At 53.1% G+C, this 21,727-nt stretch overlaps 1 protein-coding gene across 1 annotated transcript in view; it reads left to right on the top strand.

Moving 5' to 3' along the window:
- The window catches only part of XRN1 (5'-3' exoribonuclease 1), a 109,291-nt gene extending 89,263 nt beyond the window's left edge, over window positions 1-20,028 (top strand). Inside the window, exons 34-42 of the mRNA XM_066241760.1 lie at window positions 3,388-3,449; window positions 4,141-4,263; window positions 4,663-4,822; window positions 8,784-8,965; window positions 10,805-10,921; window positions 11,019-11,121; window positions 14,290-14,328; window positions 14,707-14,861; window positions 15,603-20,028. Of these exons, the coding sequence (XP_066097857.1) occupies window positions 3,388-3,449; window positions 4,141-4,263; window positions 4,663-4,822; window positions 8,784-8,965; window positions 10,805-10,921; window positions 11,019-11,121; window positions 14,290-14,328; window positions 14,707-14,861; window positions 15,603-16,034 (1,373 nt within the window). The 3' untranslated portion in view covers window positions 16,035-20,028. The remainder of the gene's footprint in view (window positions 1-3,387; window positions 3,450-4,140; window positions 4,264-4,662; window positions 4,823-8,783; window positions 8,966-10,804; window positions 10,922-11,018; window positions 11,122-14,289; window positions 14,329-14,706; window positions 14,862-15,602) is intronic.
- Window positions 20,029-21,727: the final 1,699 nt, after the last annotated feature.

The raw sequence follows: 21,727 nt of genomic DNA, 5'->3' as shown, positions 1-21,727 counted from the left end.
GATACATAGAAACAAACACAGGGAGACTGCCCCAACCAGGAGACAGGAGACACGCAGCTCCACCTGATACACAGAAACAAACACAGGGAGACTGACCCAACCAGGAGACAGGAGACACACAGCTCCACCTGATACACAGAAACAAACACAGGGAGACTGCCCCAACCAGGAGACAGGAGACACACAGCTCCACCTGATACACAGAAACAAACACAGGGAGACTGCCCCAACCAGGAGACAGGAGACACGCAGCTCCACCTGATACACAGAAACAATCACAGGGAGACTGCCCCAACCAGGAGACAGGAGACAGGCAGCTCCACCTGATACACAGAAACAATCACAGGGAGACTGCCCCAACCAGGAGACAGGAGACACGCAGCTCCACCTGATACACAGAAACAAACACAGGGAGACTGCCCCAACCAGGAGACAGGAGACACGCAGCTCCACCTGATACACAGAAACAAACACAGGGAGACTGCCCCAACCAGGAGACAGGAGACAGGCAGCTCCACCTGATACACAGAAACACAGGGAGACTGCCCCAACCAGGAGACAGGAGACACGCAGCTCCACCTGATACATAGAAACAAACACAGGGAGACTGCCCCAACCAGGAGACAGGAGACACACAGCTCCACCTGATACATAGAAACAAACACAGGGAGACTGCCCCAACCAGGAGACAGGAGACACGCAGCTCCACCTGATACACAGAAACAAACACAGGGAGACTGCCCCAACCAGGAGACAGGAGACACACAGCTCCACCTGATACACAGAAACAAACACAGGGAGACTGCCCCAACCAGGAGACAGGAGACACGCAGCTCCACCTGATACACAGAAACAATCACAGGGAGACTGCCCCAACCAGGAGACAGGAGACACGCAGCTCCACCTGATACACAGAAACACAGGGAGACTGCCCCAACCAGGAGACAGGAGACACACAGCTCCACCTGATACACAGAAACAATCACAGGGAGACTGCCCCAACCAGGAGACAGGAGACACGCAACTCCACCTGATACACAGAAACAAACACAGGGAGACTGCCCCAACCAGGAGACAGGAGACACGCAGCTCCACCTGATACACAGAAACAAACACAGGGAGACTGCCCCAACCAGGAGACAGGAGACACGCAGCTCCAGCTGATACACAGAAACAAACACAGGGAGACTGCCCCAACCAGGAGACAGGAGACACGCAGCTCCACCTGATACACAGAAACAAACACAGGGAGACTGCCCCAACCAGGAAACATGAGACACGCAGCACCACCTCCTCATTTCGGCAGTAATGTGCACTGTGCTCCACGCACACTAGGAGATGCAGAGATGAGAATCTTCATCTTGCATGCACTTACTTTTTCTCTTCTTTTTTAAAAAATTTTATTTAGAAAATTAAATTTAACAGGATGACGCTGATCAGTAAGAGCACATAGGTCTCAGGTGATCGTCTCTATAGGGTGTGAACTGCTGACTGCCTGTGGGCCCGTCACCCGAAGTCAAAGCATTTTCTGTCCCCATAGATGTGTCCCTCTTTATCCTCTTCCCCCTCCTCTCCCTCCCGGGTTCACTCTTATCTACGTCCATGAGACTCAGTTTTATATCCTGCCTATGTGTAAAATGATACAGTTCTTAGCTTTTTCTGATTTATTTATTTCACTCAGTATAATGTTCTCAAGGTCCATCCATGCTGTTGTAAATAGGACTAGAGCATCATTTCTTATGGCTGAGTAGTATTCCAGTGTGTATATATGAACCACATCTTCTTTATCCAGCCCCTATAGAGGGACACTTTGGTTGTTTCTGTGTCTTGGCCACTGTGAATAATGCCGTGATGAACATGGGGGAGCGTGTGTCTTTGCGTACAAATGTTTTTGAGGTTTTTGAGGGGTAGATACCCAGTAGAGGGATTGCTGGTCAGATGGCAGTTCTATTCTTACTGTTTTGAGGAGCCACCGTACTGTTTTCCATAGTGTCTGTTGCAGCTTACATTCCCACCAGCAGTGGACGAGGGTCCCTGTTTCTCCACAGCCTCTCCACACTTGTTACTTATTACCTGTCGTGTTGACAACAGCCAGCCTGACAGGTGTGAGGTGGTTTCTCCTTGGACGTTTGATTTGCATTAAGCGCTGCTTTTCTCTTCTCTTGATCAAACTGTTCCCAAACTGCAGCAAATGGCTCGTTATGTTTAAAACACGACTCATTTGTTATTCATCTATTCAGCGTGCACATGACGGAATGCACGGATAAGCAACACAGACAGGTTTTTCCATCCTCATGTGGAGTCTGAGCCCAAACAGAAGTTCCATCATCTGCAATAATGGTGAGAAGTGAAGCAGCTCGTGAGGAGAGAGAACAGGTGGTCAGGGACGCCCGCCTGGGGATGGAGCCGTGACTGGAGGCCCCGTGGGGGGGCAGCTCCCTGCAGGGAGGCGGCAGAGGCAGGCTCCTGACTCCGTTACTGCACTGCATACACACACGCTTTTATGTACTTACATAGAACTGACAGGCAGCATTAAATAGTGCTTCAAAATATCTTTCTAAAAAATTATCTTTAAAACACTGTTTGTGGTTCTATAACTTTAGTTCAGTTTGATAACTGCTAAGTGGACTATATTTTTGCATTGATATCTATATGTTACCTTTTCTTTTATAATTTAATGTCCCTGAAATCTGATATAGTTTAAATATGTTATATTGAATTGAAATACATTATCCTTATTCTTCAAATAATTGTTTACATAAATATATGTAAATTATTTTAATTATATGGACATCTAGTTAGTTTTCTTGTGTGTCTTAGTAAAGCTTTGATGTTGATACCTGTCAACTCACTTTTTCTTTTCTTTTCAAAATTCCTTCCTTCTTCCCTCCCCGTCTTCCTCTCTCTCTGTTCCACTCTTCCTTCTGTAGCTTGCCCCCCTCTTCTCTCAGCCCCCCCCCCCCCCGCCTGTTGCCCCTGGCCTGCCGGCTCGCTCTGTCCTGGTCGTTCCTCTGCTGGTGGCACCGCCTGCTTCCCGACGCAGGAGGCCCCGCTCGCGCCTCAGCCTCTGGAGCTGCTCCCTCTGGAGTTTCCTAAGCTCGTCCCTTCTCTGTGTCCTGGGCTCTCGTCCTGTTTCCTCTGCTGGAACCCTCACCTCCCGTTCTGCCCCTTGGAACCTGTTACCCTCGGGGCTCGTGGGACGCCCCCTCCTCTTTCCAGGGTGTCCCTCTCCTCCCTCCTCTAGAACGAGTGCCCTCAGGACCAGGACCTTTGTCCTCTCGGAGCTATGTGACTCTAACATAGAACCTCTTGGTGGTAAATGTTTGGTCGCTTTATTTGGTGTGCAAGTTCTTTCCTTCACCAAAATTTCCACTTTCTCGACCCTAGTTAAAGAAGAGTGTAAGAGCCCTAACACTGAGAGCCGGCTACAGAAAGTGCCACATAACCAGGTGAGCCTTCTTCAGACGGAACACCCCGCTGTCACCGGCTCGTTGCAGCCGGTGGCTCTGCCAGCCCTGTCAGCACCATCAGGAAGATGGTTGAATTACACGACTTTTAAGGGCCTCTTCTATGACTCTTAGACCATAATTTCCTTTATTCTGAGAAAGGGGTTTATCAACTTCTCGTGCCATGGACCTCTGGTGAAAACCTCTGGACTCTTTCACAGAGTCGTGTCCTAATGCTGAAGCAGCACAGCAGACGTGGAAGAGAAGCAGCTGTGCTGTTAGAATCACCCTGTTGTGATTTACAGCCCGTGTTCATAATTGACTGAGTTAATGGGGATGAAGCTGTGATTTCCCCTCACCAAGTTTGCACCCCTTCGCCTGTGATGCGGGGGTGGGGGGTACACTGCACGTTAAGACGCTGGCCAGTGCCCCACACACTGTCGGATGCGGCAGGAGGGTCTCTCTGCGCAGACAGCTCACGGGTCCTGCCCGATCCCGGCGTGAGAGCTACCGCAGACAGGCCAACAGGTGCAGGTGCAGACGTCCCTGGGAACCGCAGGGTGGCTGGCCAGATGCAAGGCCGCTGGGTCCCCTGGTTAGACAGCTGGCAGGACTGGCCGTCCCCATCGGGCACGGAGCGCGGTGCCCCTCTAGGTCCTTGCCTCGGCCTCACGCGCAGACGCTGCTCTTTCAGCCGCACGCTGGGTTCGAGAACTTCCTGGCGTCCTTGAACATCTCCAGGGAGAACGAAGTCCCGCCCTCCGGTCCCGAGGAGCCCCCGAGTGAAGAGCACCTGTCGCCACAGTCGTTCGCGATGGTGCGTGTGCATGTGCGGGCAGAGTGTGTGCGCGGCCGCAGATGTCCCAGTGCGCGGCCGTGAGCGCGCGGCCGGCTCCAGCCCTGGACCTTGTGTGGCCCTGATGCGGGCGCGGTGGGCGCACACCTGTTGTTGTTGGAGAGGCCAGGCCCTCTGCTGACCGCTCGGAGCCCCTGCCGTCCGGCTCTGCTGCTGGGCGCTGCGGTCGGAGGTTGGGCAGGGAAGTGTTGGTATTTTTGTTCTTCCAACTCTAGAGGGTTGGTTTTCCCTCTTGAATCAGAACGTAGTCGTTTTCACGTGGGCACTGCAGCTCATTAAGAGAAGGAGCAGTCAGCTCCGAAAGCCCTCACCGCTTCTCCCCCCACCCCACCCTCTCCACGCCCATCGTTCTCAACACAGAAGGGGACGCGCATGCTTAAAGAAATCCTGAAGATTGACAGCTCAGACGCCGCGGACAGCAAGGCTGGAGCCAAGCAGGCCGGGGATGAGGCCGCGGCGCCTTCGGGCAGGGCCAGTGAGCGGGCGCCGGCTGTGCAGCCCGGGCCGGGACGGAGATCTGGTAAGCAGGCCACCAGCCCCACTTCAGAGAGCCGTTCGCTCCCTATCAGTTGCTTGTCACGGATAAAACTGCTTTTATTTTTAAAAGGCTATCATTAAGTTACAAATAAGAGTAATTTTTGTATCACATAGAGTAACTGTAACTAATAGGTGTGTAGTTACCAAATGTCTCCTTGGAATACTGAAACCACTACTCTTGCAGATAAATACTCAGGCTGCAGACCCCAAACCTAGAGAGAGTTTCACATTTTAGCTTCTTTTTTTCAGTAATTTAAAAATGATTGTGTAAGTTAACTATAATATATCATGTAATATATAATACTATATATCAGTGGTCCCCAATCCCTGGGCCGTGGACTGGTATCGGACCTCAGAGAAAGAATACATAACTTACATTATTAACGTTTTATTTATATTTAAGTCTGAACGATGTTTTATTTTTAAAAAATGACCAGATTCCCTCTGTTACATCCGTCTAAGACTCACTCTTGACGCTTGTCTCGGTCACGTGATACATTTATCTGTCCCACCCTAAAACAGCCGGTCTGTGAAAATATTTTCTGACATTAAACCGGTCCATGGCTCAAAAAAGGTTGAGGACCACTGCTATATATCACAACTTTTCTAAAATTCTTTTCAGTTTATAAAATGAGAATACCAATTCAGGTGACTCTTGTGGTAATTCTATGGCACGTAGGAAACAGTACTGTGTCTAGCACATTGTAGTAGCCAAAACTTAGCATTATGTTAAAATAACTTGACCAACACAAATAAAAATGAAAAGAAGCTATAAAATCAATTAAAAAATAACTAATGGAAGCAGACATTGAAAAATACTTACCTTAACTCTTGAAACCTATAGCACAGCATCTGGGCCGTGGTTGAATTTCAATAAATATCCATCATTGTCCCCACCCTCTGTGTCCCCCACACTTCAGTATTGTCTATAATTATCTACAAGAGGCTGCCGGGCACAGTCACTACTGTGGGGGTGGGGGGCAGAAGTTTCTCAGACAGGTGGAAAATCACTTTGACATAAGCAGACCTTAGCTTATTGAGGATCAAAATCTGAGGCCTTTCTCCATTTATACTCCCGTGAGTATTGGGGTAAATAATTAATTTAAACTTCCAAGAACTGATCAGAAACTGTTTGTCATCGTGACAGACAGGCTCTTGAAATAGGGCAAAGTAAAAATTTTAAATGAAACTGGATAAAGCTGGTCCGCTGTCAAAAGCAAGTACCTTTTATTTGATTTCAGTCTGGTGAAAAAAGTCACAGCCCCGAGGGAGGGTCAGGAGAGGCCCCGCCCAGGGTCACAGCCCCGAGGGAGGGTCAGGAGCGGCCCCAGCCCAGGGTCACAGCCCCGAGGGAGGGTCAGGAGAGGCCCCAGCCCAGGGTCACAGCCCCGAGGGAGGGTCAGGAGAGGCCCCAGCCCAGGGTCATAGCCCCGAGGGAGGGTCAGGAGCGGCCCCAGCCCAGGGTCACAGCCCCTGTGAGGGAGGGTCAGGAGCCGCCCCAGCCCAGGGTCACAGCCCCGAGGGAGGGTCAGGAGCGGCCCCAGCCCAGTGTCACAGCCCCGAGGGAGGGTCAGGAGCGGCCCCAGCCCAGTGTCACAGCCCCTGTGAGGGAGGGTCAGGAGCGGCCCCAGCCCAGGGTCACAGCCCCTGTGAGGGAGGGTCAGGAGTGGCCCCAGCCCAGGGTCACAGCCCCTGTGAGGGAGGGTCAGGAGCGGCCCCAGCCCAGGGTCACAGCCCCTGTGAGGGAGGGTCAGGAGCGGCCCCAGCCCAGGGTCACAGCCCCTGTGAGGGAGGGTCAGGAGCGGCCCCAGCCCAGGGTCACAGCCCCGAGGGAGGGTCAGGAGCGGCCCCAGCCCAGGGTCACAGCCCCGAGGGAGGGTCAGGAGCGGCCCCAGCCCAGGGTCACAGCCCCGAGGGAGGGTCAGGAGAGGCCCCAGCCCAGGGTCACAGCCCCCTGAGGGAGGGTCAGGAGCCGCCCCAGCCCAGGGTCACAGCCCCGAGGGAGGGTCAGGAGCTGCCCCAGCCCAGGGTCACAGCCACGAGGGAGGGTCAGGAGCCGCCCCAGCCCAGGGTCACAGCCCCGAGGGAGGGTCAGGAGCGGCCCCAGCCCAGGGTCACAGCCCCTGTGAGGGAGGGTCAGGAGCCACCCCAGCCCAGGGTCACAGCCCCTGTGAGGGAGGGTCAGGAGCCGCCCCAGCCCAGTGTCACAGCCCCTGTGAGGGAAGGTCAGGAGCGGCCCCAGCCCAGGGTCACAGCCCCGAGGGAGGGTCAGTAGAGGCCCCAGCCCAGGGTCACAGCCCCTGTGAGGGAGGGTCAGGAGCGGCCCTAGCCCAGGGTCACAGCCCCGAGGGAGGGTCAGGAGCGGCCCCAGCCCAGGGTCACAGCCCCCTGAGGGAGGGTCAGGAGCGGCCCCAGCCCAGGGTCACAGCCCCTGAGGGAGGGTCAGGAGCGGCCCCAGCCCAGGGTCACAGCCCCCTGAGGGAGGGTCAGGAGCGGCCCCAGCCCAGGGTCACAGCCACGAGGGAGGGTCAGGAGCGGCCCCAGCCCAGGGTCACAGCCCCCTGAGGGAGGGTCAGGAGCGGCCCCAGCCCAGGGTCACAGCCACGAGGGAGGGTCAGGAGCCGCCCCAGCCCAGGGTCACAGCCACGAGGGAGGGTCAGGAGCCGCCCCAGCCCAGGGTCACAGCCGCGAGGGAGGGTCAGGAGCGGCCCCAGCCCAGGGTCACAGCCCCCAGGGTGGGTCAGGAGCGGCCCCAGCCCAGGGTCACAGCCCCGAGGGAGGGTCAGGAGCGGCCCCAGCCCAGGGTCACAGCCCCTGTGAGGGAGGGTCAGGAGAGGCCCCAGCCCAGTGTCACAGCCCCGAGGGAGGGTCAGGAGCCGCCCCAGCCCAGGGTCACAGCCCCAAGGGAGGGTCAGGAGCGGCCCCAACCCAGGGTCACAGCCCCGAGGGAGGGTCAGGAGCGGCCCCAGCCCAGGGTTACAGCCCTCTGAGGCCCGGGGCTCCAGCCAGGCCGCTCAACCTCTGTCCTCTCACACAGAACGAGGCGTGCATGTGCCTGTCCCCGGGCTGTGCGCTTGCTCTGTGAGCTTGTTGAGCCTAAAGAACGGGAATTTTCAGAATTTTTAAATCATTTTCTATATAAAAGCACTGTAAAGGGTAATTTCAGAAAAAATTTTAAGAAGCATCATTTGGAGCGACAAAAACGTTCATTTATTGTGTCCCAGAACGTGAGGTAGAATGTTGAGAAGACTGCAGCCAAGGCCCCAAGTCTTAGAATTAATTGTAGGTCAGCTCAGGGAGTCGTCTGGGTGAAACGTTGCCTGTAACCCACCGAGTTCCCCACGTACAGGACGCTCCCATGGATAATACGTGCCTTCATTTCGGGGCCCAAAATTTGAAAAAAAATGTATTTCACAAAGTTATTTACCTCAAGTTTTATTCATCATAAAACTCACACAACTCCTCATCACTGTCAAAACTCCCGTCCCTTAGCTTGTCCTCCTCTGTGTCTGAGGACGAATCCCTGTCTTTATAGATGGCCTCGTCCTCAGTTGAAATGTCACAACCACTGTATGAAATGCATCCAGTTTTTAGATCCCAAATTTTTCCAAAAAGTGCGTCTTGCACATGGGGAAATATGGTAACTATGGAGTTATTCCATTCTCAAGATGTTCATTTCTGGCTGTCAGCTGCCTATCGTATTTTAAAATCTTTATTTGGATCATGCATTGTTAATCAATGACAGTCCCCTAGAAATCTTCATTAAATTCTAAGTAATTTTAGGCAGTACTATATTGTTCTTATATTTGCTTCATAGGAGATGCCTCTTTTCACCTTTTAACAATGTTTTGCTTGTATTCTATGAAACCCTGCAATAACTGTGTCGTTTAAGATGCCGTGTGATGTAGTCATGCCCTCTTCTCTTCTCTTCTCTCCTCTGCCAGCACCTTACCTGAACACGCCTCCCGGGGCTCGTGAGCACCACCATGTGCGGCCCGTGGACAACATGTGGTGGTCTGGCTCCGGCCCGCTTCCTCCCGTGGCCACACGCGAGCTGGAGCTCTGCAGTGTGTGCTCCTACATGGGACTGCCACCACCAGATTTCTCCTTTCTTAGAACATCACAGGTATCGTATGCGCGGGTTCCCTTTAAGGAAGTTCTTGAACACTGGGCTTCGATGCACTGAAAGTCTTCAGCGAGAAGAAGTATAACCGCTGACTTGTTTTTTCACTGCATCAGCAGCATAGGCACAGACTTGTCACTCTTGTGGTTCCATTTGGGCCGAACAGGAACCTCAGTGAGCCCAGCCACAGGGAGCCGGGCGGGTCCCCGCAGTGACGGAACCAGGGGTCTGTCTGAAGGGTCTAGGGTCCAGCGTTTTGATTTTAGAAACTTCCCCTTTTGGGGACCCCAACAAACTTTTGTTTACTTGTATTATATCCACATTTACAGTATTAGAAATTAAAACTGAAAAATTTGAAGGTATTTATTTAAAAATAAGTTCCCAAAACACATTAGTGACTGTCCTGGCTTTACATTTTTGCAATTTTTTTTTATGTCTAGCTTAACAGAAGCTCAATCCTCCTACCGTCTTACTCTCCATCTCTCGTGATGTGTTGTTTTGGTTGAAATACCTGAAGAAAGTCCAGCCGCATGGAGACAGATAGTTGGGAAAGGGAAAGAATTTTAAAAGCCTTTTCATGTGATTGTGGATATTCTTTGATACCACAGTGAAACCTAGAGTTTTCTTAAAAGTTAGTTCCAGTGTAGAATCTGAAATCACGTGAGTTTTTTCTTCTCTGTGTACTTGTGGGAAATGGGAGTAAAAGGCACCAACATCTTGATTACTGTTACAGACATGGTTCTGACCTCCAGGACCCTGGGCCCCCACACTGCATCCTCAGGACCCCTGGCTACAAGACCCCTCTCCCTCTGCACAGCTGACCCCGGGGCCCCCACACTGCATCCTCAGGACCCTGGGGCCCCCACACTGCATCCTCAGGACCCCTGGCCTCAAGACCCCTCTCCCTCTGCACAGCTGACCCCGGGGCCCCCACACTGCATCCTCAGGACCCCAGGGCCCCCACACTGCATCCTCAGGACCCCGGGGCCCCCACACTGCATCCTTAGGACCACTGGGCCCCCACACTGCATCCTCAGGACCCCGGGGCCCCCACACTGCATCCTCAGGACCCCGGGGCCCCCACACTGCATCCTCAGGACCCCGGGGCCCCCACACTGCATCCTCAGGACCACTGGCTACAAGATCCCTTCTCCCTCTGTACAACTGAGTTCCTGACACTTTCTTGCCTAAAACAGAAAGCAGGAGTAAACTCCGCTACCTTCTGAAAAAGTAGAATTTTTTAAAAAGAATCCTTTTTGTAAAAGGAAAAGAAAAAGGCTAACGTAAAGGATTATAATTTAAATGTGAATATAAAATCAGTCAGTACCTCCAAGTCCTTTAGATTTTTGTAATTAATTTATATCGGCCAAATATCTGCTATTTGGAGGATGGCGTAACGCAGGAGTCAGGGAATTTTTCCTGTAAAGGTGCAGACAGTCACTGTTTTGGGCTCTGCGGGCTGTGTGGTCTCTGTCATGACCACTCACTGCCAGTTGTGTGGAAACAGCCACAGGCAACACAGAGAGGAAGGATCGAGCCCGTCCCGGTGACACCGTCCCGGTGACACGGGTGTAGAGGAAACACTTGCTGGCATTGGGCACCGGGCCCTCCGCTAGCTTAGAACGCATCTTACTCTGTAAAAGCGGAAAGAGAAGGCAACGGTTCTAAAGTCTTTGCGTGCTAATCCAGAATTTAGTCCTCTTTAGAATTCTTGATTTCTTTTTGATTTTTTTATTTTTCACAGAGTGTCAGCTGACAGACTCTGTGTTGACACTGAGCTTTGGGGGAGGAAGTCGGCCTCCGCGGCCGATGACTTCCCAGACGCCACCTTCTCTCTTCCAGGCCATGACGGTGTGCCAGGTGAAGCTGCCCAACGGCCTCCTGGTGCACGGGCCGCAGTGCCCTTCCGAGCGCGAGGCCAAGGAGAAGGCCTCCTTTCTGGCTCTGAAGCAGCTGGCGGTGAGAAGGGCTCGCGACCGCGCCACCGGCTTGGATGGCTTCCGGGGGGGGGGTGGCTCTTGTCGCCCCTTCTCATGCCTTGTACCTGCTTCCACAGGGCTCCCTGGGGCTGACCTTCCCTCCGCCTCCGCCCGCCTTTGCCAGTTTCCCGGAGGCCTTCCGACCCAGGGCCGCGCCTCCGACCTGCCCGCTGCTGCCTGGTAAGACGCTCTGCTCTTCTGAGTGTTCGGTATGGAGGCACGAGACCGAATCACCGATCGCAGCCCCGGGGCGTGTGCGCGGTGGGCCTGAGCCCCGAGCCGCAGGTGCGCCTGGCAGCGCCCACCCCGCCCGCAGCCCCTAGTGCGGCGGGAGCCGAGTGCACGCCGTTCCGGGCCGCCCGGTGGATTCGGGTTTCAGTCCGACATGAAAAACGCAGGTGGGAGAAAAGACGGGTGAGGGTCAGGCTCTGCCGCGCTCGCTGCGGAAGGCTGTCCTGGGGGGGCAGAGGCGGAGGGGTTTGCAAGCTCGTGGTTGTCCCCGCCTGACCTCCACGTGGAGGGCCTGCGCCCTGCAGCAGTGGCGACGCCCTGCCGGGCTGGGGGTGGGCGCGTGGCCGTGGGATCAGGACCCTCCTGTCCTCCCCCCGTGCAGACGGGACTCAGGCCCCAATGGGCTCTGAAAAATGAGTGGCCCCTTCGGAATCCATTTCTGTCTTCACGCCAGACTGCTCGGGTCTCTCAGAGACTCACACTGTGTCGTTCTGATTCTAAATCTTACGTTCATTGAACATTTAGAACCCCTTTTCCCTGATGAGGGTCGGCTTCTTCAAACCCTAATCATGGTCATCTTAAAACTGGTCACTTGTTTATTTCAAGTTTGGGAAGTTACTTTTTTGAGTCTCTGAGAAGCCAGGCATTGTTCCCGGAGTTCTTCCTACCTCCTGCTCGCTGTGGCCATGTGAGGGTTCCTCGTGCTGCTACACAAGTTATACCTTCGTTTTACCTAAACTCTAACTAAAAAATCGTTTTAAAAGTGTAAGCCTAGCCTGACCTGTGGTGGCGCAGTGGATAAAGCGTCGATCTGGAAATGCTGAGGTCGCCGGTTCGAAACCCTGGGCTTGCCTGGTCAAGGCACATAAGGGAGTTGATGCTTCCAGCTTCTCTCCTCTCTGTCCCTCTCTCTCTCTCTGTCTCTCCCTCTCCTCTCTAAAAAAAGAAAAATGAACAAAAAGTGTAAGCCTAGAAGGACAAAGAGATAAGAGAAGAAATATCAGGAAATGAGGGATTTGAAAAGAGCTTGTGAGGAGGAAGGCAGGCGGAGGGACGGGGCTCTTCAGCGTGGGAGGGCCGAGTTGCACACTCCGGTGGGTCGTGGACCCCGCTGCGGGGGAGCTTCCCCGCGCCAGACAGGCCTAGGCAGAGGGGTGGGGCGGGTCAGCGTCTCTGTGGAGTTACAGGGCCCTTCCGGGCGCCCCCTCCACACAGCCAGGCAGTGGGCAGTTTGGGCAGAGCCCCCCACCCCAGAGAAGGGGGCGACACCAGGCACAGAACAGAGGACGAGTTATTGGGCTGAAAACCCAGCCTGAGATACTTGTTGTTTTTCCATTCTGTTTTCTGACTGTAGGCAGCCATAGTCCAGGTAGTAGGAAGTTAGATGGAGGATGGCTCTTCAGAGAAACTCATTGAACTCCACCAAATAACACCACTGACTTTTGGAGCATGCCCCAACCAAAAGGCTGGTTCACTGCCCATTGTGGTAGAGAAGCCTACGCGGCACCTAACCCCGGCCCCTCCCACGCAGGCCCCCTCCCACGCAGGCCCCCTCCCACGCAGGCCTTGCTGCCAATCACCGCTTTAGGGCCTTGCTCTTGGCATAGGAATAGATGGTAGACCTTGAGAGATCCTGGACCTGTCAGGGAAAGAAAATCTCTAGAATTAAGAGTCCAAAACAAAGAGAATTGAAAGGGATCTGGAAACGGATTATGTAGGAAATAAAACTTCAAAGACAGTCGTTGTTAATATTCTTAGTGAAATAAAGCAGTATTGCAACAAAAATGAGAACAAGAATGTATAAAAAGAATCATTGCAGAATAAGACTCAAACGTTGAGTTGTGTGTTTTATTTATTTTACTTTTTGTGTGTTTTTCTGAAGTGAGAAGCAGACTCCCCCCCCCCCATGCGCTTGACTGGGATCCACCAGGCATGCCCACCAGGGGACGTTGCTTCGTTGCTCAGCAACTGAGCTCTTCTTAGGCCTGAGGCAAAGACTATGGAGCTATCCTCAACGCCTGGGCCAACTTTGCTCCAATGGAGCCTTGGCTGCGGGAGGGGAAGAGAGAGACAGAAAAAGGAGAGGGGGAAGGGTGGAGAAGCAGATGGGCACTTCTCCTGTGTGCCCTGGCCGGGAATCGAACCCGGGACTTCCACACAGTGGGCCGACACTACCACCGAGCCAGTGGGGCCAAGTTGAATGTTTTAAATCCAGAAGGTAAAGCCCCAGCAAAGCCACGGTCCACTCAGGAGGGAGAACAAGCTGGACCAGTCAGAAAAGAGGGAGGAGGGGGTTTGGGGGCAGCACACAGACCCCCCCCCGGGTCCCGGAGTTCCAGGAGAAGGCCAGAGGGCCTGGGAAGGAACTAGAGGCAGACAGCCTAGAAACTCAGCACCGAGTGGGAAGGGACAGTCTGGCGTTGGGAGGAAGATGCGTCCCACAGATCCAGGGTCAGGAGGATGTTAACTATTTCCAGGGGCAGCGCTAGAAAGCCACTGAGCATTGAATGCCCCCGAATTCCAAGGCTTTTCTGTTGTAGCCAAACTATGACTTTCTTCACGTTATGACAACTACCCAAGGTGCTCAGTCTTATCAAGACCTCATTTTCTCAATCTTCCTCGTTCTCTGCATCCTGGAATTTATGCACGTATAATTCATAACAGTCAAATACCTGTATTATGTATGATTCTCCTAATGCAAAAATCTTCTGTAGCAGAACTTTAAGGAAGCGATACTGCCTTGTGGTTCTGGTGGCCTTCCCGTCTCTGTCTGTCTGACAGGGCAGTGTGAGCGCACTGACCTCTCTGTCTGACAGGGCAGTGTGAGCGCACTGACCTCAGCCTTGACGATGGCCCCCTGCGGAGCTGTGAGCCGCAGGCCGGGCCTCACGGCCCCTTTGCTCCGCTGGGCTCTGCCCAGAAGCCTGCCCTGCACAGCCTCCCAGGGACTCACGAGACAGCCTCACCGCAGGCTTGCAGACTCTGGTTCATGGCGCTTTCCATATTGACATTGTTTGAAAATCCTTCAATTAAAAATACTAGAACAGGGGGAAGAAAGTCTCCATGTCATGAAAGTGACCACATTGGATGAACTGAGCTCTTTGGGGTTTCTTGCAGGCTGGGAGCAGTTTATGAGCAACACCGCACTGGGGGCAGGTGAGAGAGCCTTGAGATATTTCCCCCTAACCCCACCCCACACCCATGCCCAGCCTTCTCCCTGGGGACCGTTTCGGGGACCTTCTCGTTGCTTTGTAAATACATAGTATGACAAATATTCCGAATACTCACATCAGTGTACGTTAGTCTGGGCCACTGTAGGCCGGACAGCATAATGGTAAGTAAGCTGACTTCTGGAATGGTCCGCAATCCTGAGAGGGGCTTGGAGAGTGAGTGTTACGAGCAAGAGTGGTCTTGAGTATACGCGTCTTCGCCAAAGAGAGAGACGCCAGGAGGGGCTGCACACGGAGGTCCTCACTTTCAGGGCTCGGATGAGACCGTCTTTCTGAAAAAGAAATGTCCTGTGATTTTTGACAGCTAACAAAAGGCCTGACTCGTCTCATCTCTATCGCACAACGCCCTGGGGACCAGGTGTGCCAATGTCTGGAAAGCCCTTTCTCCACAACCCCTATGCCGGGACCGTGCCCGGGGGCGTGGCAGCAGGGGTGCACAATCAGTTCATACCCCTGCAGGTGAGTTCATACCCCTGCAGGTGAGTTCATGCCCCTGCGGGCGCGTTCATGCCGCTGCGCGTGCGTTCATGCTGCTGCGCATGCGTTCATGCCCATGCGGGCGCGTTCATGCCGCTGCGCATGCGTTCATGCCCCTGCGGGCATATTTATGCCACTGCGCATGCGTTCATGCCCCTGCGGGGGCGTTCATGCCGCTGCGCGTGCGTTCATGCCCCTGCAGGTGAGTTCATGCCCCTGGAAGTGCGTTCATGCCGCTGCAGGTGAGACCTGGAAAGAGAATTCTATGTTTAAAAGGAGGTTTTAATGCTCTAGACAACTGATAAAAATTGTTTATTCTGTAATTACTTACTCGGTGCCAGCTAGAAGCCCAGTGCTGGTCTGGGTGCTGAGATCATTGGTTATGACCAGTAGTGACCAGTCTGACCTTCCCCGCTGTCTTGAGTTTATGTTCTAATTAGTGATGGAACTGTGGGAAGTAGTGATGTCTTTTTCTAGCACAAGGTGACTTAAAGTCAGGAATAGAAATTTCCTTTATATAATACTTAAGGTATGAAGAATTTTTTAAATATTTCATTCCTGAGGTGTTTTAATTTCTAAAGTCTGGTTTGGACATTTATAACAAAGTCACAAGTCAGCAATGATGGACAAATAGTAGCAGCGTGGTTTACGTATTTTCTGACAGTAGTGTTTTTGTGTGTTTTAGCCCACATTGTTAACCAGTGATGCTTTTGTTCCTTACAGGTGACTAAGAAAAGGGCAGCAAACAAAAAGAACAGTGAGAATAAGGAGGCCCCGAGCTCCCCAGCCAACGTACTGCAGGCTGGCCAGCCCGCGTCTTCCAGCGCCGCCTCGGGAGCCAGCCCGCCGGGGGCCGCCGCCGCCCAGCCTGCGCCCACGGCCCCGCCTGTGCCCACGGCCCCACCCACGGAGGACACGGCCCCACCTGCGGCAGACATGGCCCCACCCGCGGCAGACACGGCCCCACCGGCAGCAGACACGGCCCCACCGGCAGCAGACACGGCCCCACCCGCGGCAGACACGGCCCCACCCGCGGCAGACACGGCCTCCCAGGGCCACACCCCGTCCCCGCCGAAGGCCGCGCCAAGCTCGTCTTCAAGGAGGAGATCGAGAAAGCTGGCCGTCAATTTTGGCGTTCCTAAACCTTCTGAATAAATTTGGTACTTGGAATTAAATTAATTTCTTTCCTTCCCACCCACTTTTTTATAAATCCACATCTCTGTCTTCATTAAAAAAAAAAGAGAATGTGCTATTTTAAAACAGTCTGTTTCCACCGAAAATTTTTAATTTTTAATTTGTCCAGCACTCTTCACACTGTTTAAAAGACTGTATCAAATTGTGCATCTTAACTGTGCAGTCTGCTTCACATTAATTATACCTCAATAAAGCTGTTGTTTTTAAAAGACTAAATTAAACCTGGTGTTGAAACCAGTGGGCCGAGCAGTCCAGAGCAGCAGCCCTCTGACCACCGGCCTCGTCCTCGGACGCGTCCTGGACTCGGAATTTGACCTGTCGCAGTAACAGGAAACAATCTTTCTACACGATCATTGAGGGATAATTAAATGAAGCGTGACATTGGGCCTCCAGTACCATTTACTGAATGTGGATGTTATTTTGCTTTTTAATGATGTAACAGAATTGTCAGGAAAATGGCTCTTATTATAACTCATGTTCTGTTGTTTCTGAGGGTCCTGGACCCGCTGGGGTGGGGGGTGCGGGGGCTGCCAGTTTACTTTATTCTGAATTTTGTACCAAAGCCACTTTAGAAGACTGACCAGAATATTTCATGCAACTAACTAATTAGAACATAAATAGCAATCTAGATTTGAAACAAGTAAATTACATTTTTTTTTTTTAGATTATTCAACAACCAGCACTGGTCATTTCTAATAAAATCAAGTGTCAGAATTTACAGGGTACAACGATTACAAATTAACCTTCCAGCAGACAGAAGTAGGAAACGTCAATCATGTGAGTGAGAATAAACTGTGTTACTCTTTCGTGCGGCTCGCTCAGCCGTGTGTGAGCGATTCGTTGCTGGTCCGCGGGCCCTGCTTCCCGGGACCAAGGACGTTCTCATTTTCTAACCATCCACCGTGTGCTGCGTATTACAAGCACAATCACTCTGTGGTGTGTCTTATTTACATGACAAATGCCTCTCGTTCTCTGTCCCCTTTTGTAGCTTTATACAGAACTGCTCGGTGAGGCCGCATCTTGTCTTTGCATGTCACGTGTGGTGGTGTAATTTCCAAGCTGTGGCTCTTGAAATTATTTTAGAATTTTTAGAAATGTATCAGTGGTACCAGGGCCTGAATTTTTATATCTATCTCTATATACACACACATATATATATATGTATTTATCCTTTAGTTTTTGTGATGTGCTTATATTTTTAAGGAAGTAAGTTATACTTTTTAAAAAGTTGGAACCACAATTTTTATATGGAGCGGCTGCTTCTGACATCTGATTTCATGTAGCTCATCGGAAACTCTGCCTTGAGTCTTAGAGTAGTCTTGTCTGTTTTTTAAAATGCTGGTACTGAACAAAGTAGGTTCCTTTAACTGCTGCCTCCAGAGTTTCCCTGAATGTCCGCAGGATATGTGTCTGTTCCAGTGCCTTTCGTGTAAGAGAGGAGTGCTCAGCGTCTGTTGTCAGCGTCGTGTGAGCTTCTGTGATTCCTGTCCCCCTTCCTAGACCCACAGGCCCAGCAGTTCCCAGCAGTCCCTGGTTGGGAGTGTTTACCTATCTCTGGTGGGACCCTGCGTCCTGAGGCTCTGGTCGTTCTCAGCCTTTGTCCTTACTGCCTCACAAACTGTGTATTTGTTTTTAAAGGAAGTGTCTATTATGAGAATACAATACAAAAAGTTATATTGTGATAGTAATCATCTGTTTACAGTGTAACATCTCTCACCTTGTGTAACTGTACAAATGGCCGTAGTCAAACCCTCCCTCAGCACCCGTGTGACTCATGTTTTCTTAGTTCACAGGCAGGACGGCACTCACGACCTTCTGGGGGCCGCTGGGCCATTGACGGACAGCTTTGGGAAACTTGCAGTTCTTCCTTTCTGGGGGGGGGGCGACTCGGCTCCCCAGAGTTCAGATCTGTGTCTGCCCAGCCCAGGAGCCTGCTGTGGACGGGGTGTGAGGACCGTGGGGGCCGGGAGAGCAGGCCCCCAGTTCTCTGTGCTTCTACATCAGGGGAGAGGGAACTCCAACCGCCTTGTTCAGTCATTTCTTTCCTTCTGGGTTTTGTGTTTTTTTTTTAATTTTTTGGAGCCCATTAAGTAAAATCTGAAGATTGATCTTTGTTTCTTTTGTTTTTGTCTCTTTTCACTGTTTCTTCCATCACCATCACTTGGTCGCTACCTGAGTTTTATAATTTGACAGAATCTATCCATTGATTTAAAACACCACGTACACCAACGTCTTAAATATCCGAGACGCAGCTGCGTGGAACATTAATTTCACCTGTAAGGGAACCTGAGTTTCCGTTTAAAGCCAGTTTTTCTTGTTTGTTTGTTTTTCAGAGGGCTAAGGAGTTCTTTCAGGACTAAAACACAACGAGATCTTTTCTTTCCCCCTATTGTGGGGAGGGACGGAAGAACACGGAGCGGAGTTTTGTTACTTCTTTTTCTGATCAGGTGTTTGCCGTGGTTAGGCTGGAATCCCCACTCTCCTCTGGAATGTCGGTTGTGGGGGGCGGAGAGAAGGCAGGTGGGAGAGGAACGCCGGTCACTGTGTGTCCGACAGGGACAGGTTCTCTGGCTCCTGGCACTGGACAGGCATCAGTGTGCTGCACGCGCTCGCGTTGTGGTCAGCTGCTGTCTGCGTCCACATGTCCACATTCTCATCGTGGTGGTCTAATGTCCACCAGAAGGTAGAGCTGCCCACTCTCCACCGCAGTCCAGCCCTGTGTCCTCTCCTGGTGGGGGGCTGTTTTTAAAACACCAGTGCAGACGTTCCCCCCCGCTGTGCTCCTTAGAGCCATCTTGCTTACGGATTGTGTGTTTATGGTAGAGGAGAGGTAGAGGCAAGTCCATTCATCGGAGAGAAATGACTGTGACGGCATTGTCACCTGTAAGAAAACAAGTCACAGGAGCTCCCTACCTTGCTAGTGACAGTGACATTGCTCAGAGCAGCGGGGACCCTCACACAGGTCAGGGGCACTTTGTCAGTGAGACGCTCTCTCTGGCCGGAGCTTCCTGTCTCGGTGAAGCTTAGACTCCCAGACGCGAACCAGACCAGGCACAGGTTCCAGACGCCACCAGCGAGGTGGCACTGCTGTGGGCCGGCGGGCAAACTGCGGTCCTCCCGGGTGTGAACGGTTCCAGCAGCAGCGAGGGCGGCAGCCGTCCAGGCCTGGCCGTGTGAGCCCGCGCGTCAGGGCGTCTTCTGCCCTCAGCACCACTGGTCACAGAGACTCCGGGTTTACCCGGTCAAACCCACAACGCTCGCTGTTCCCACGCCCCCCCCCCCCCAGGGCCAGGCACTGTCTGAGCGGTCAGTACGCTATCAGGCGGCCCCGCCCAGTAGTGAAGTGTCCGTACACGGTGGAGCTGTTGGGAGCCAAATTCTTGTGCCATTTCTAATGAAACGAGAGGGGCAGGATTTGGGTCCACGGTTTGCTTTAACTCGTGTTGCTGTTGTTGTGGTTGTTTTGAATTTACTGGGGTGACGTGGTTTGCCAAACCGGACGGGTTCCGAGTGGACAGCTCCGTGGAGTCCGTCTGCCCACTCAGTCCAACTGTCCCTCCCTGCCCCTCGCAGCGAAGGGGCTGGTTGGTTGGTTTTGAACCTTTTTTTTTTTTTTTGCCTTGGTCTCATGTTTTCCTCGCCAGGTCTGGCGTGTCCCCCGCGTTTGAGGTTGGGCTGCCGATCACGGCCGAGTCACCGTGTCACCGGACAGCTCGCGCTGGGCTCGCTCACACAATCTCAGTGTCATTCACACATCATGTATCTCAGTTTCTTTCTTTTCCCCATGGCGATGTTTGTAAGTAACGTGACTTTTTTCATTGATCTTATACAGAGCAGTATTTTATTAAAAATTCAAAAGGGAAGACTTTCGTGCTCCTTTTGTAGTTTGTTTGTTTGTTGTTGTTGTTTCTAAATATCTTTACATTATCCGCAATTAAAGTGTTTTAAACTTGCATTGAAATGGACTTGGAGTGTGTTTTTTGTGTTGTTGTCCATCGATAGACCTGTAGCGTGAAGTTGGCCACGCACTGCTGTGCGGGTGGGAGAGTTTCCCCGCCCCAGAGCCCCCGAGGGCGCGTGGGTCTCCATCAGACGGTTGAGAATGGACCACAGGCTGTTCCTGCTGCTATGTTCACATTAATGTCCTGAGCAGAAACGTCCCCCGAGCCGCTGGTGTCCCATAGCCCCGTAGCTGTCTTCTGAATCCACGTCCTTCAGCGTAAACCGGTCGGCACTGTTGGTAAAAAAACAAACAAACGAACCCGAACTGTGGGTGCAGAGGGCCGCTGTTCCGACTCAGCTTCCTTCTCGCTGGTGGTGACGAGGTCACTGTCCTGTTCACGCTGGCCAGGGAGGTGAGGTCCGAGTCCCCGGTTCTTCCCCTCCCGCTGGAGGAAGACGGCACCCCGGGTGACTACAGAGCCGTGTCACGCACGAGGGGCACAGTGGGTGTGGGACAGTAAGTGAAGGTTTGTCACGGTGGGTGAAGGTCTGTTCCTTGGGTCTCAGCGGAGCGCTCTGAGGGGGCACCAGGTTCCTCTCTGCTCTTTCCACTGCACCCCTCAGTGCACAGTTCAGAGTCCCCGTGCCTCCCCGGGGCACCTGTCGGGGGGGCTCCTGTCCTTCCGTCCCTGCCCTGCCTGTCACCATCCCCTGGACCGTTGCCACCATGCGGAGCCGGCCACGCAGGCAGAGGCTGTAATTCCCACTCGGAAGCCCGGGGAATCGGCCAGACCAGCGTCTTGCCGATAGTGGCCCCGTCTCTCAAGGCATCTCTGCGGCATAACCTGAGCTAAGGCTCTGAGACGGGCGGGAAGGAGCTGGAAAGAAGGGGCTGAGGGGGGTGGTCTCTTCCTGCCACCTCTGCGTCCAGCTCCACCCTGCCAGTCAAGCTGTTCCCACTGCTGCCCTTCACTGCGGGCCCCAGGGAGCCACGTTCTGGTGATCCGGCCACCGCGGTGCCCAGAGGCCCCCGGTGGAGTCTCCCCTGCTGCCCCCTGTCGGCCCCCACGCCGAGAGCCATGGCCACCGCCCTCTGCTCCCCGGTCCAGAGCATTGCTGGGCTCTCTTTTAAATCTTGGTGCCCGTATTTTGGCTGGGAATCAAAACTGCGACCAAAACCCACTCAAGCTTAGGAGAGAGAAGTTCTGTCGGGAGAATACCGGGCCCTCTGAGAGTCCAGTTCAGGACGCACAGGAGGCTGCTGGGAAACAGAACCTGAGTCCAGTGTGACCGTCCAGTTCACCTGTCTCCCGTCCACGGGGCCGTGGGCTCTGGTGTCTGCAACACCGCAGGTGAGACCTTGGCTCGCTGACCGGTAGCATGAGCCGCCTTCAGGGGCTGCCCCGGAGGGATGTGGGTTGACAAGGAAATGCCGGCCTCCCCGAAGGCGGACTCTCCACCCACATCCAGGACCTGCAGTCGGTCCTTTCCGTTTTTATAGAAGAGACGGCCTGCGAGTGACCGGAGCTCGCTGCCCACCAGGTGTTTGCAAACAGCTCACAGAAGAGCAATGCCTGTTGCAGTCCCTCATCTTGGAAAACGGTTGCCTTTAGTATCATTTTCCAAGGCTGTAAGGGTTTCCTAGGAGGCCTCGCCGTGTTCCAGCGAGTTCCTAAACACAGGATCGATAACCAAGTCCGTCTCCCTAGGAA

The sequence above is a fragment of the Saccopteryx bilineata genome, chromosome 8 (genome assembly GCF_036850765.1).
Source record: "Saccopteryx bilineata isolate mSacBil1 chromosome 8, mSacBil1_pri_phased_curated, whole genome shotgun sequence".
Taxonomy (NCBI): Eukaryota; Metazoa; Chordata; class Mammalia; order Chiroptera; family Emballonuridae; genus Saccopteryx; species Saccopteryx bilineata.
The sequence above is the reverse complement of the archived record's forward strand: the minus strand, read 5'-3'. Positions and strand labels throughout refer to the sequence as shown.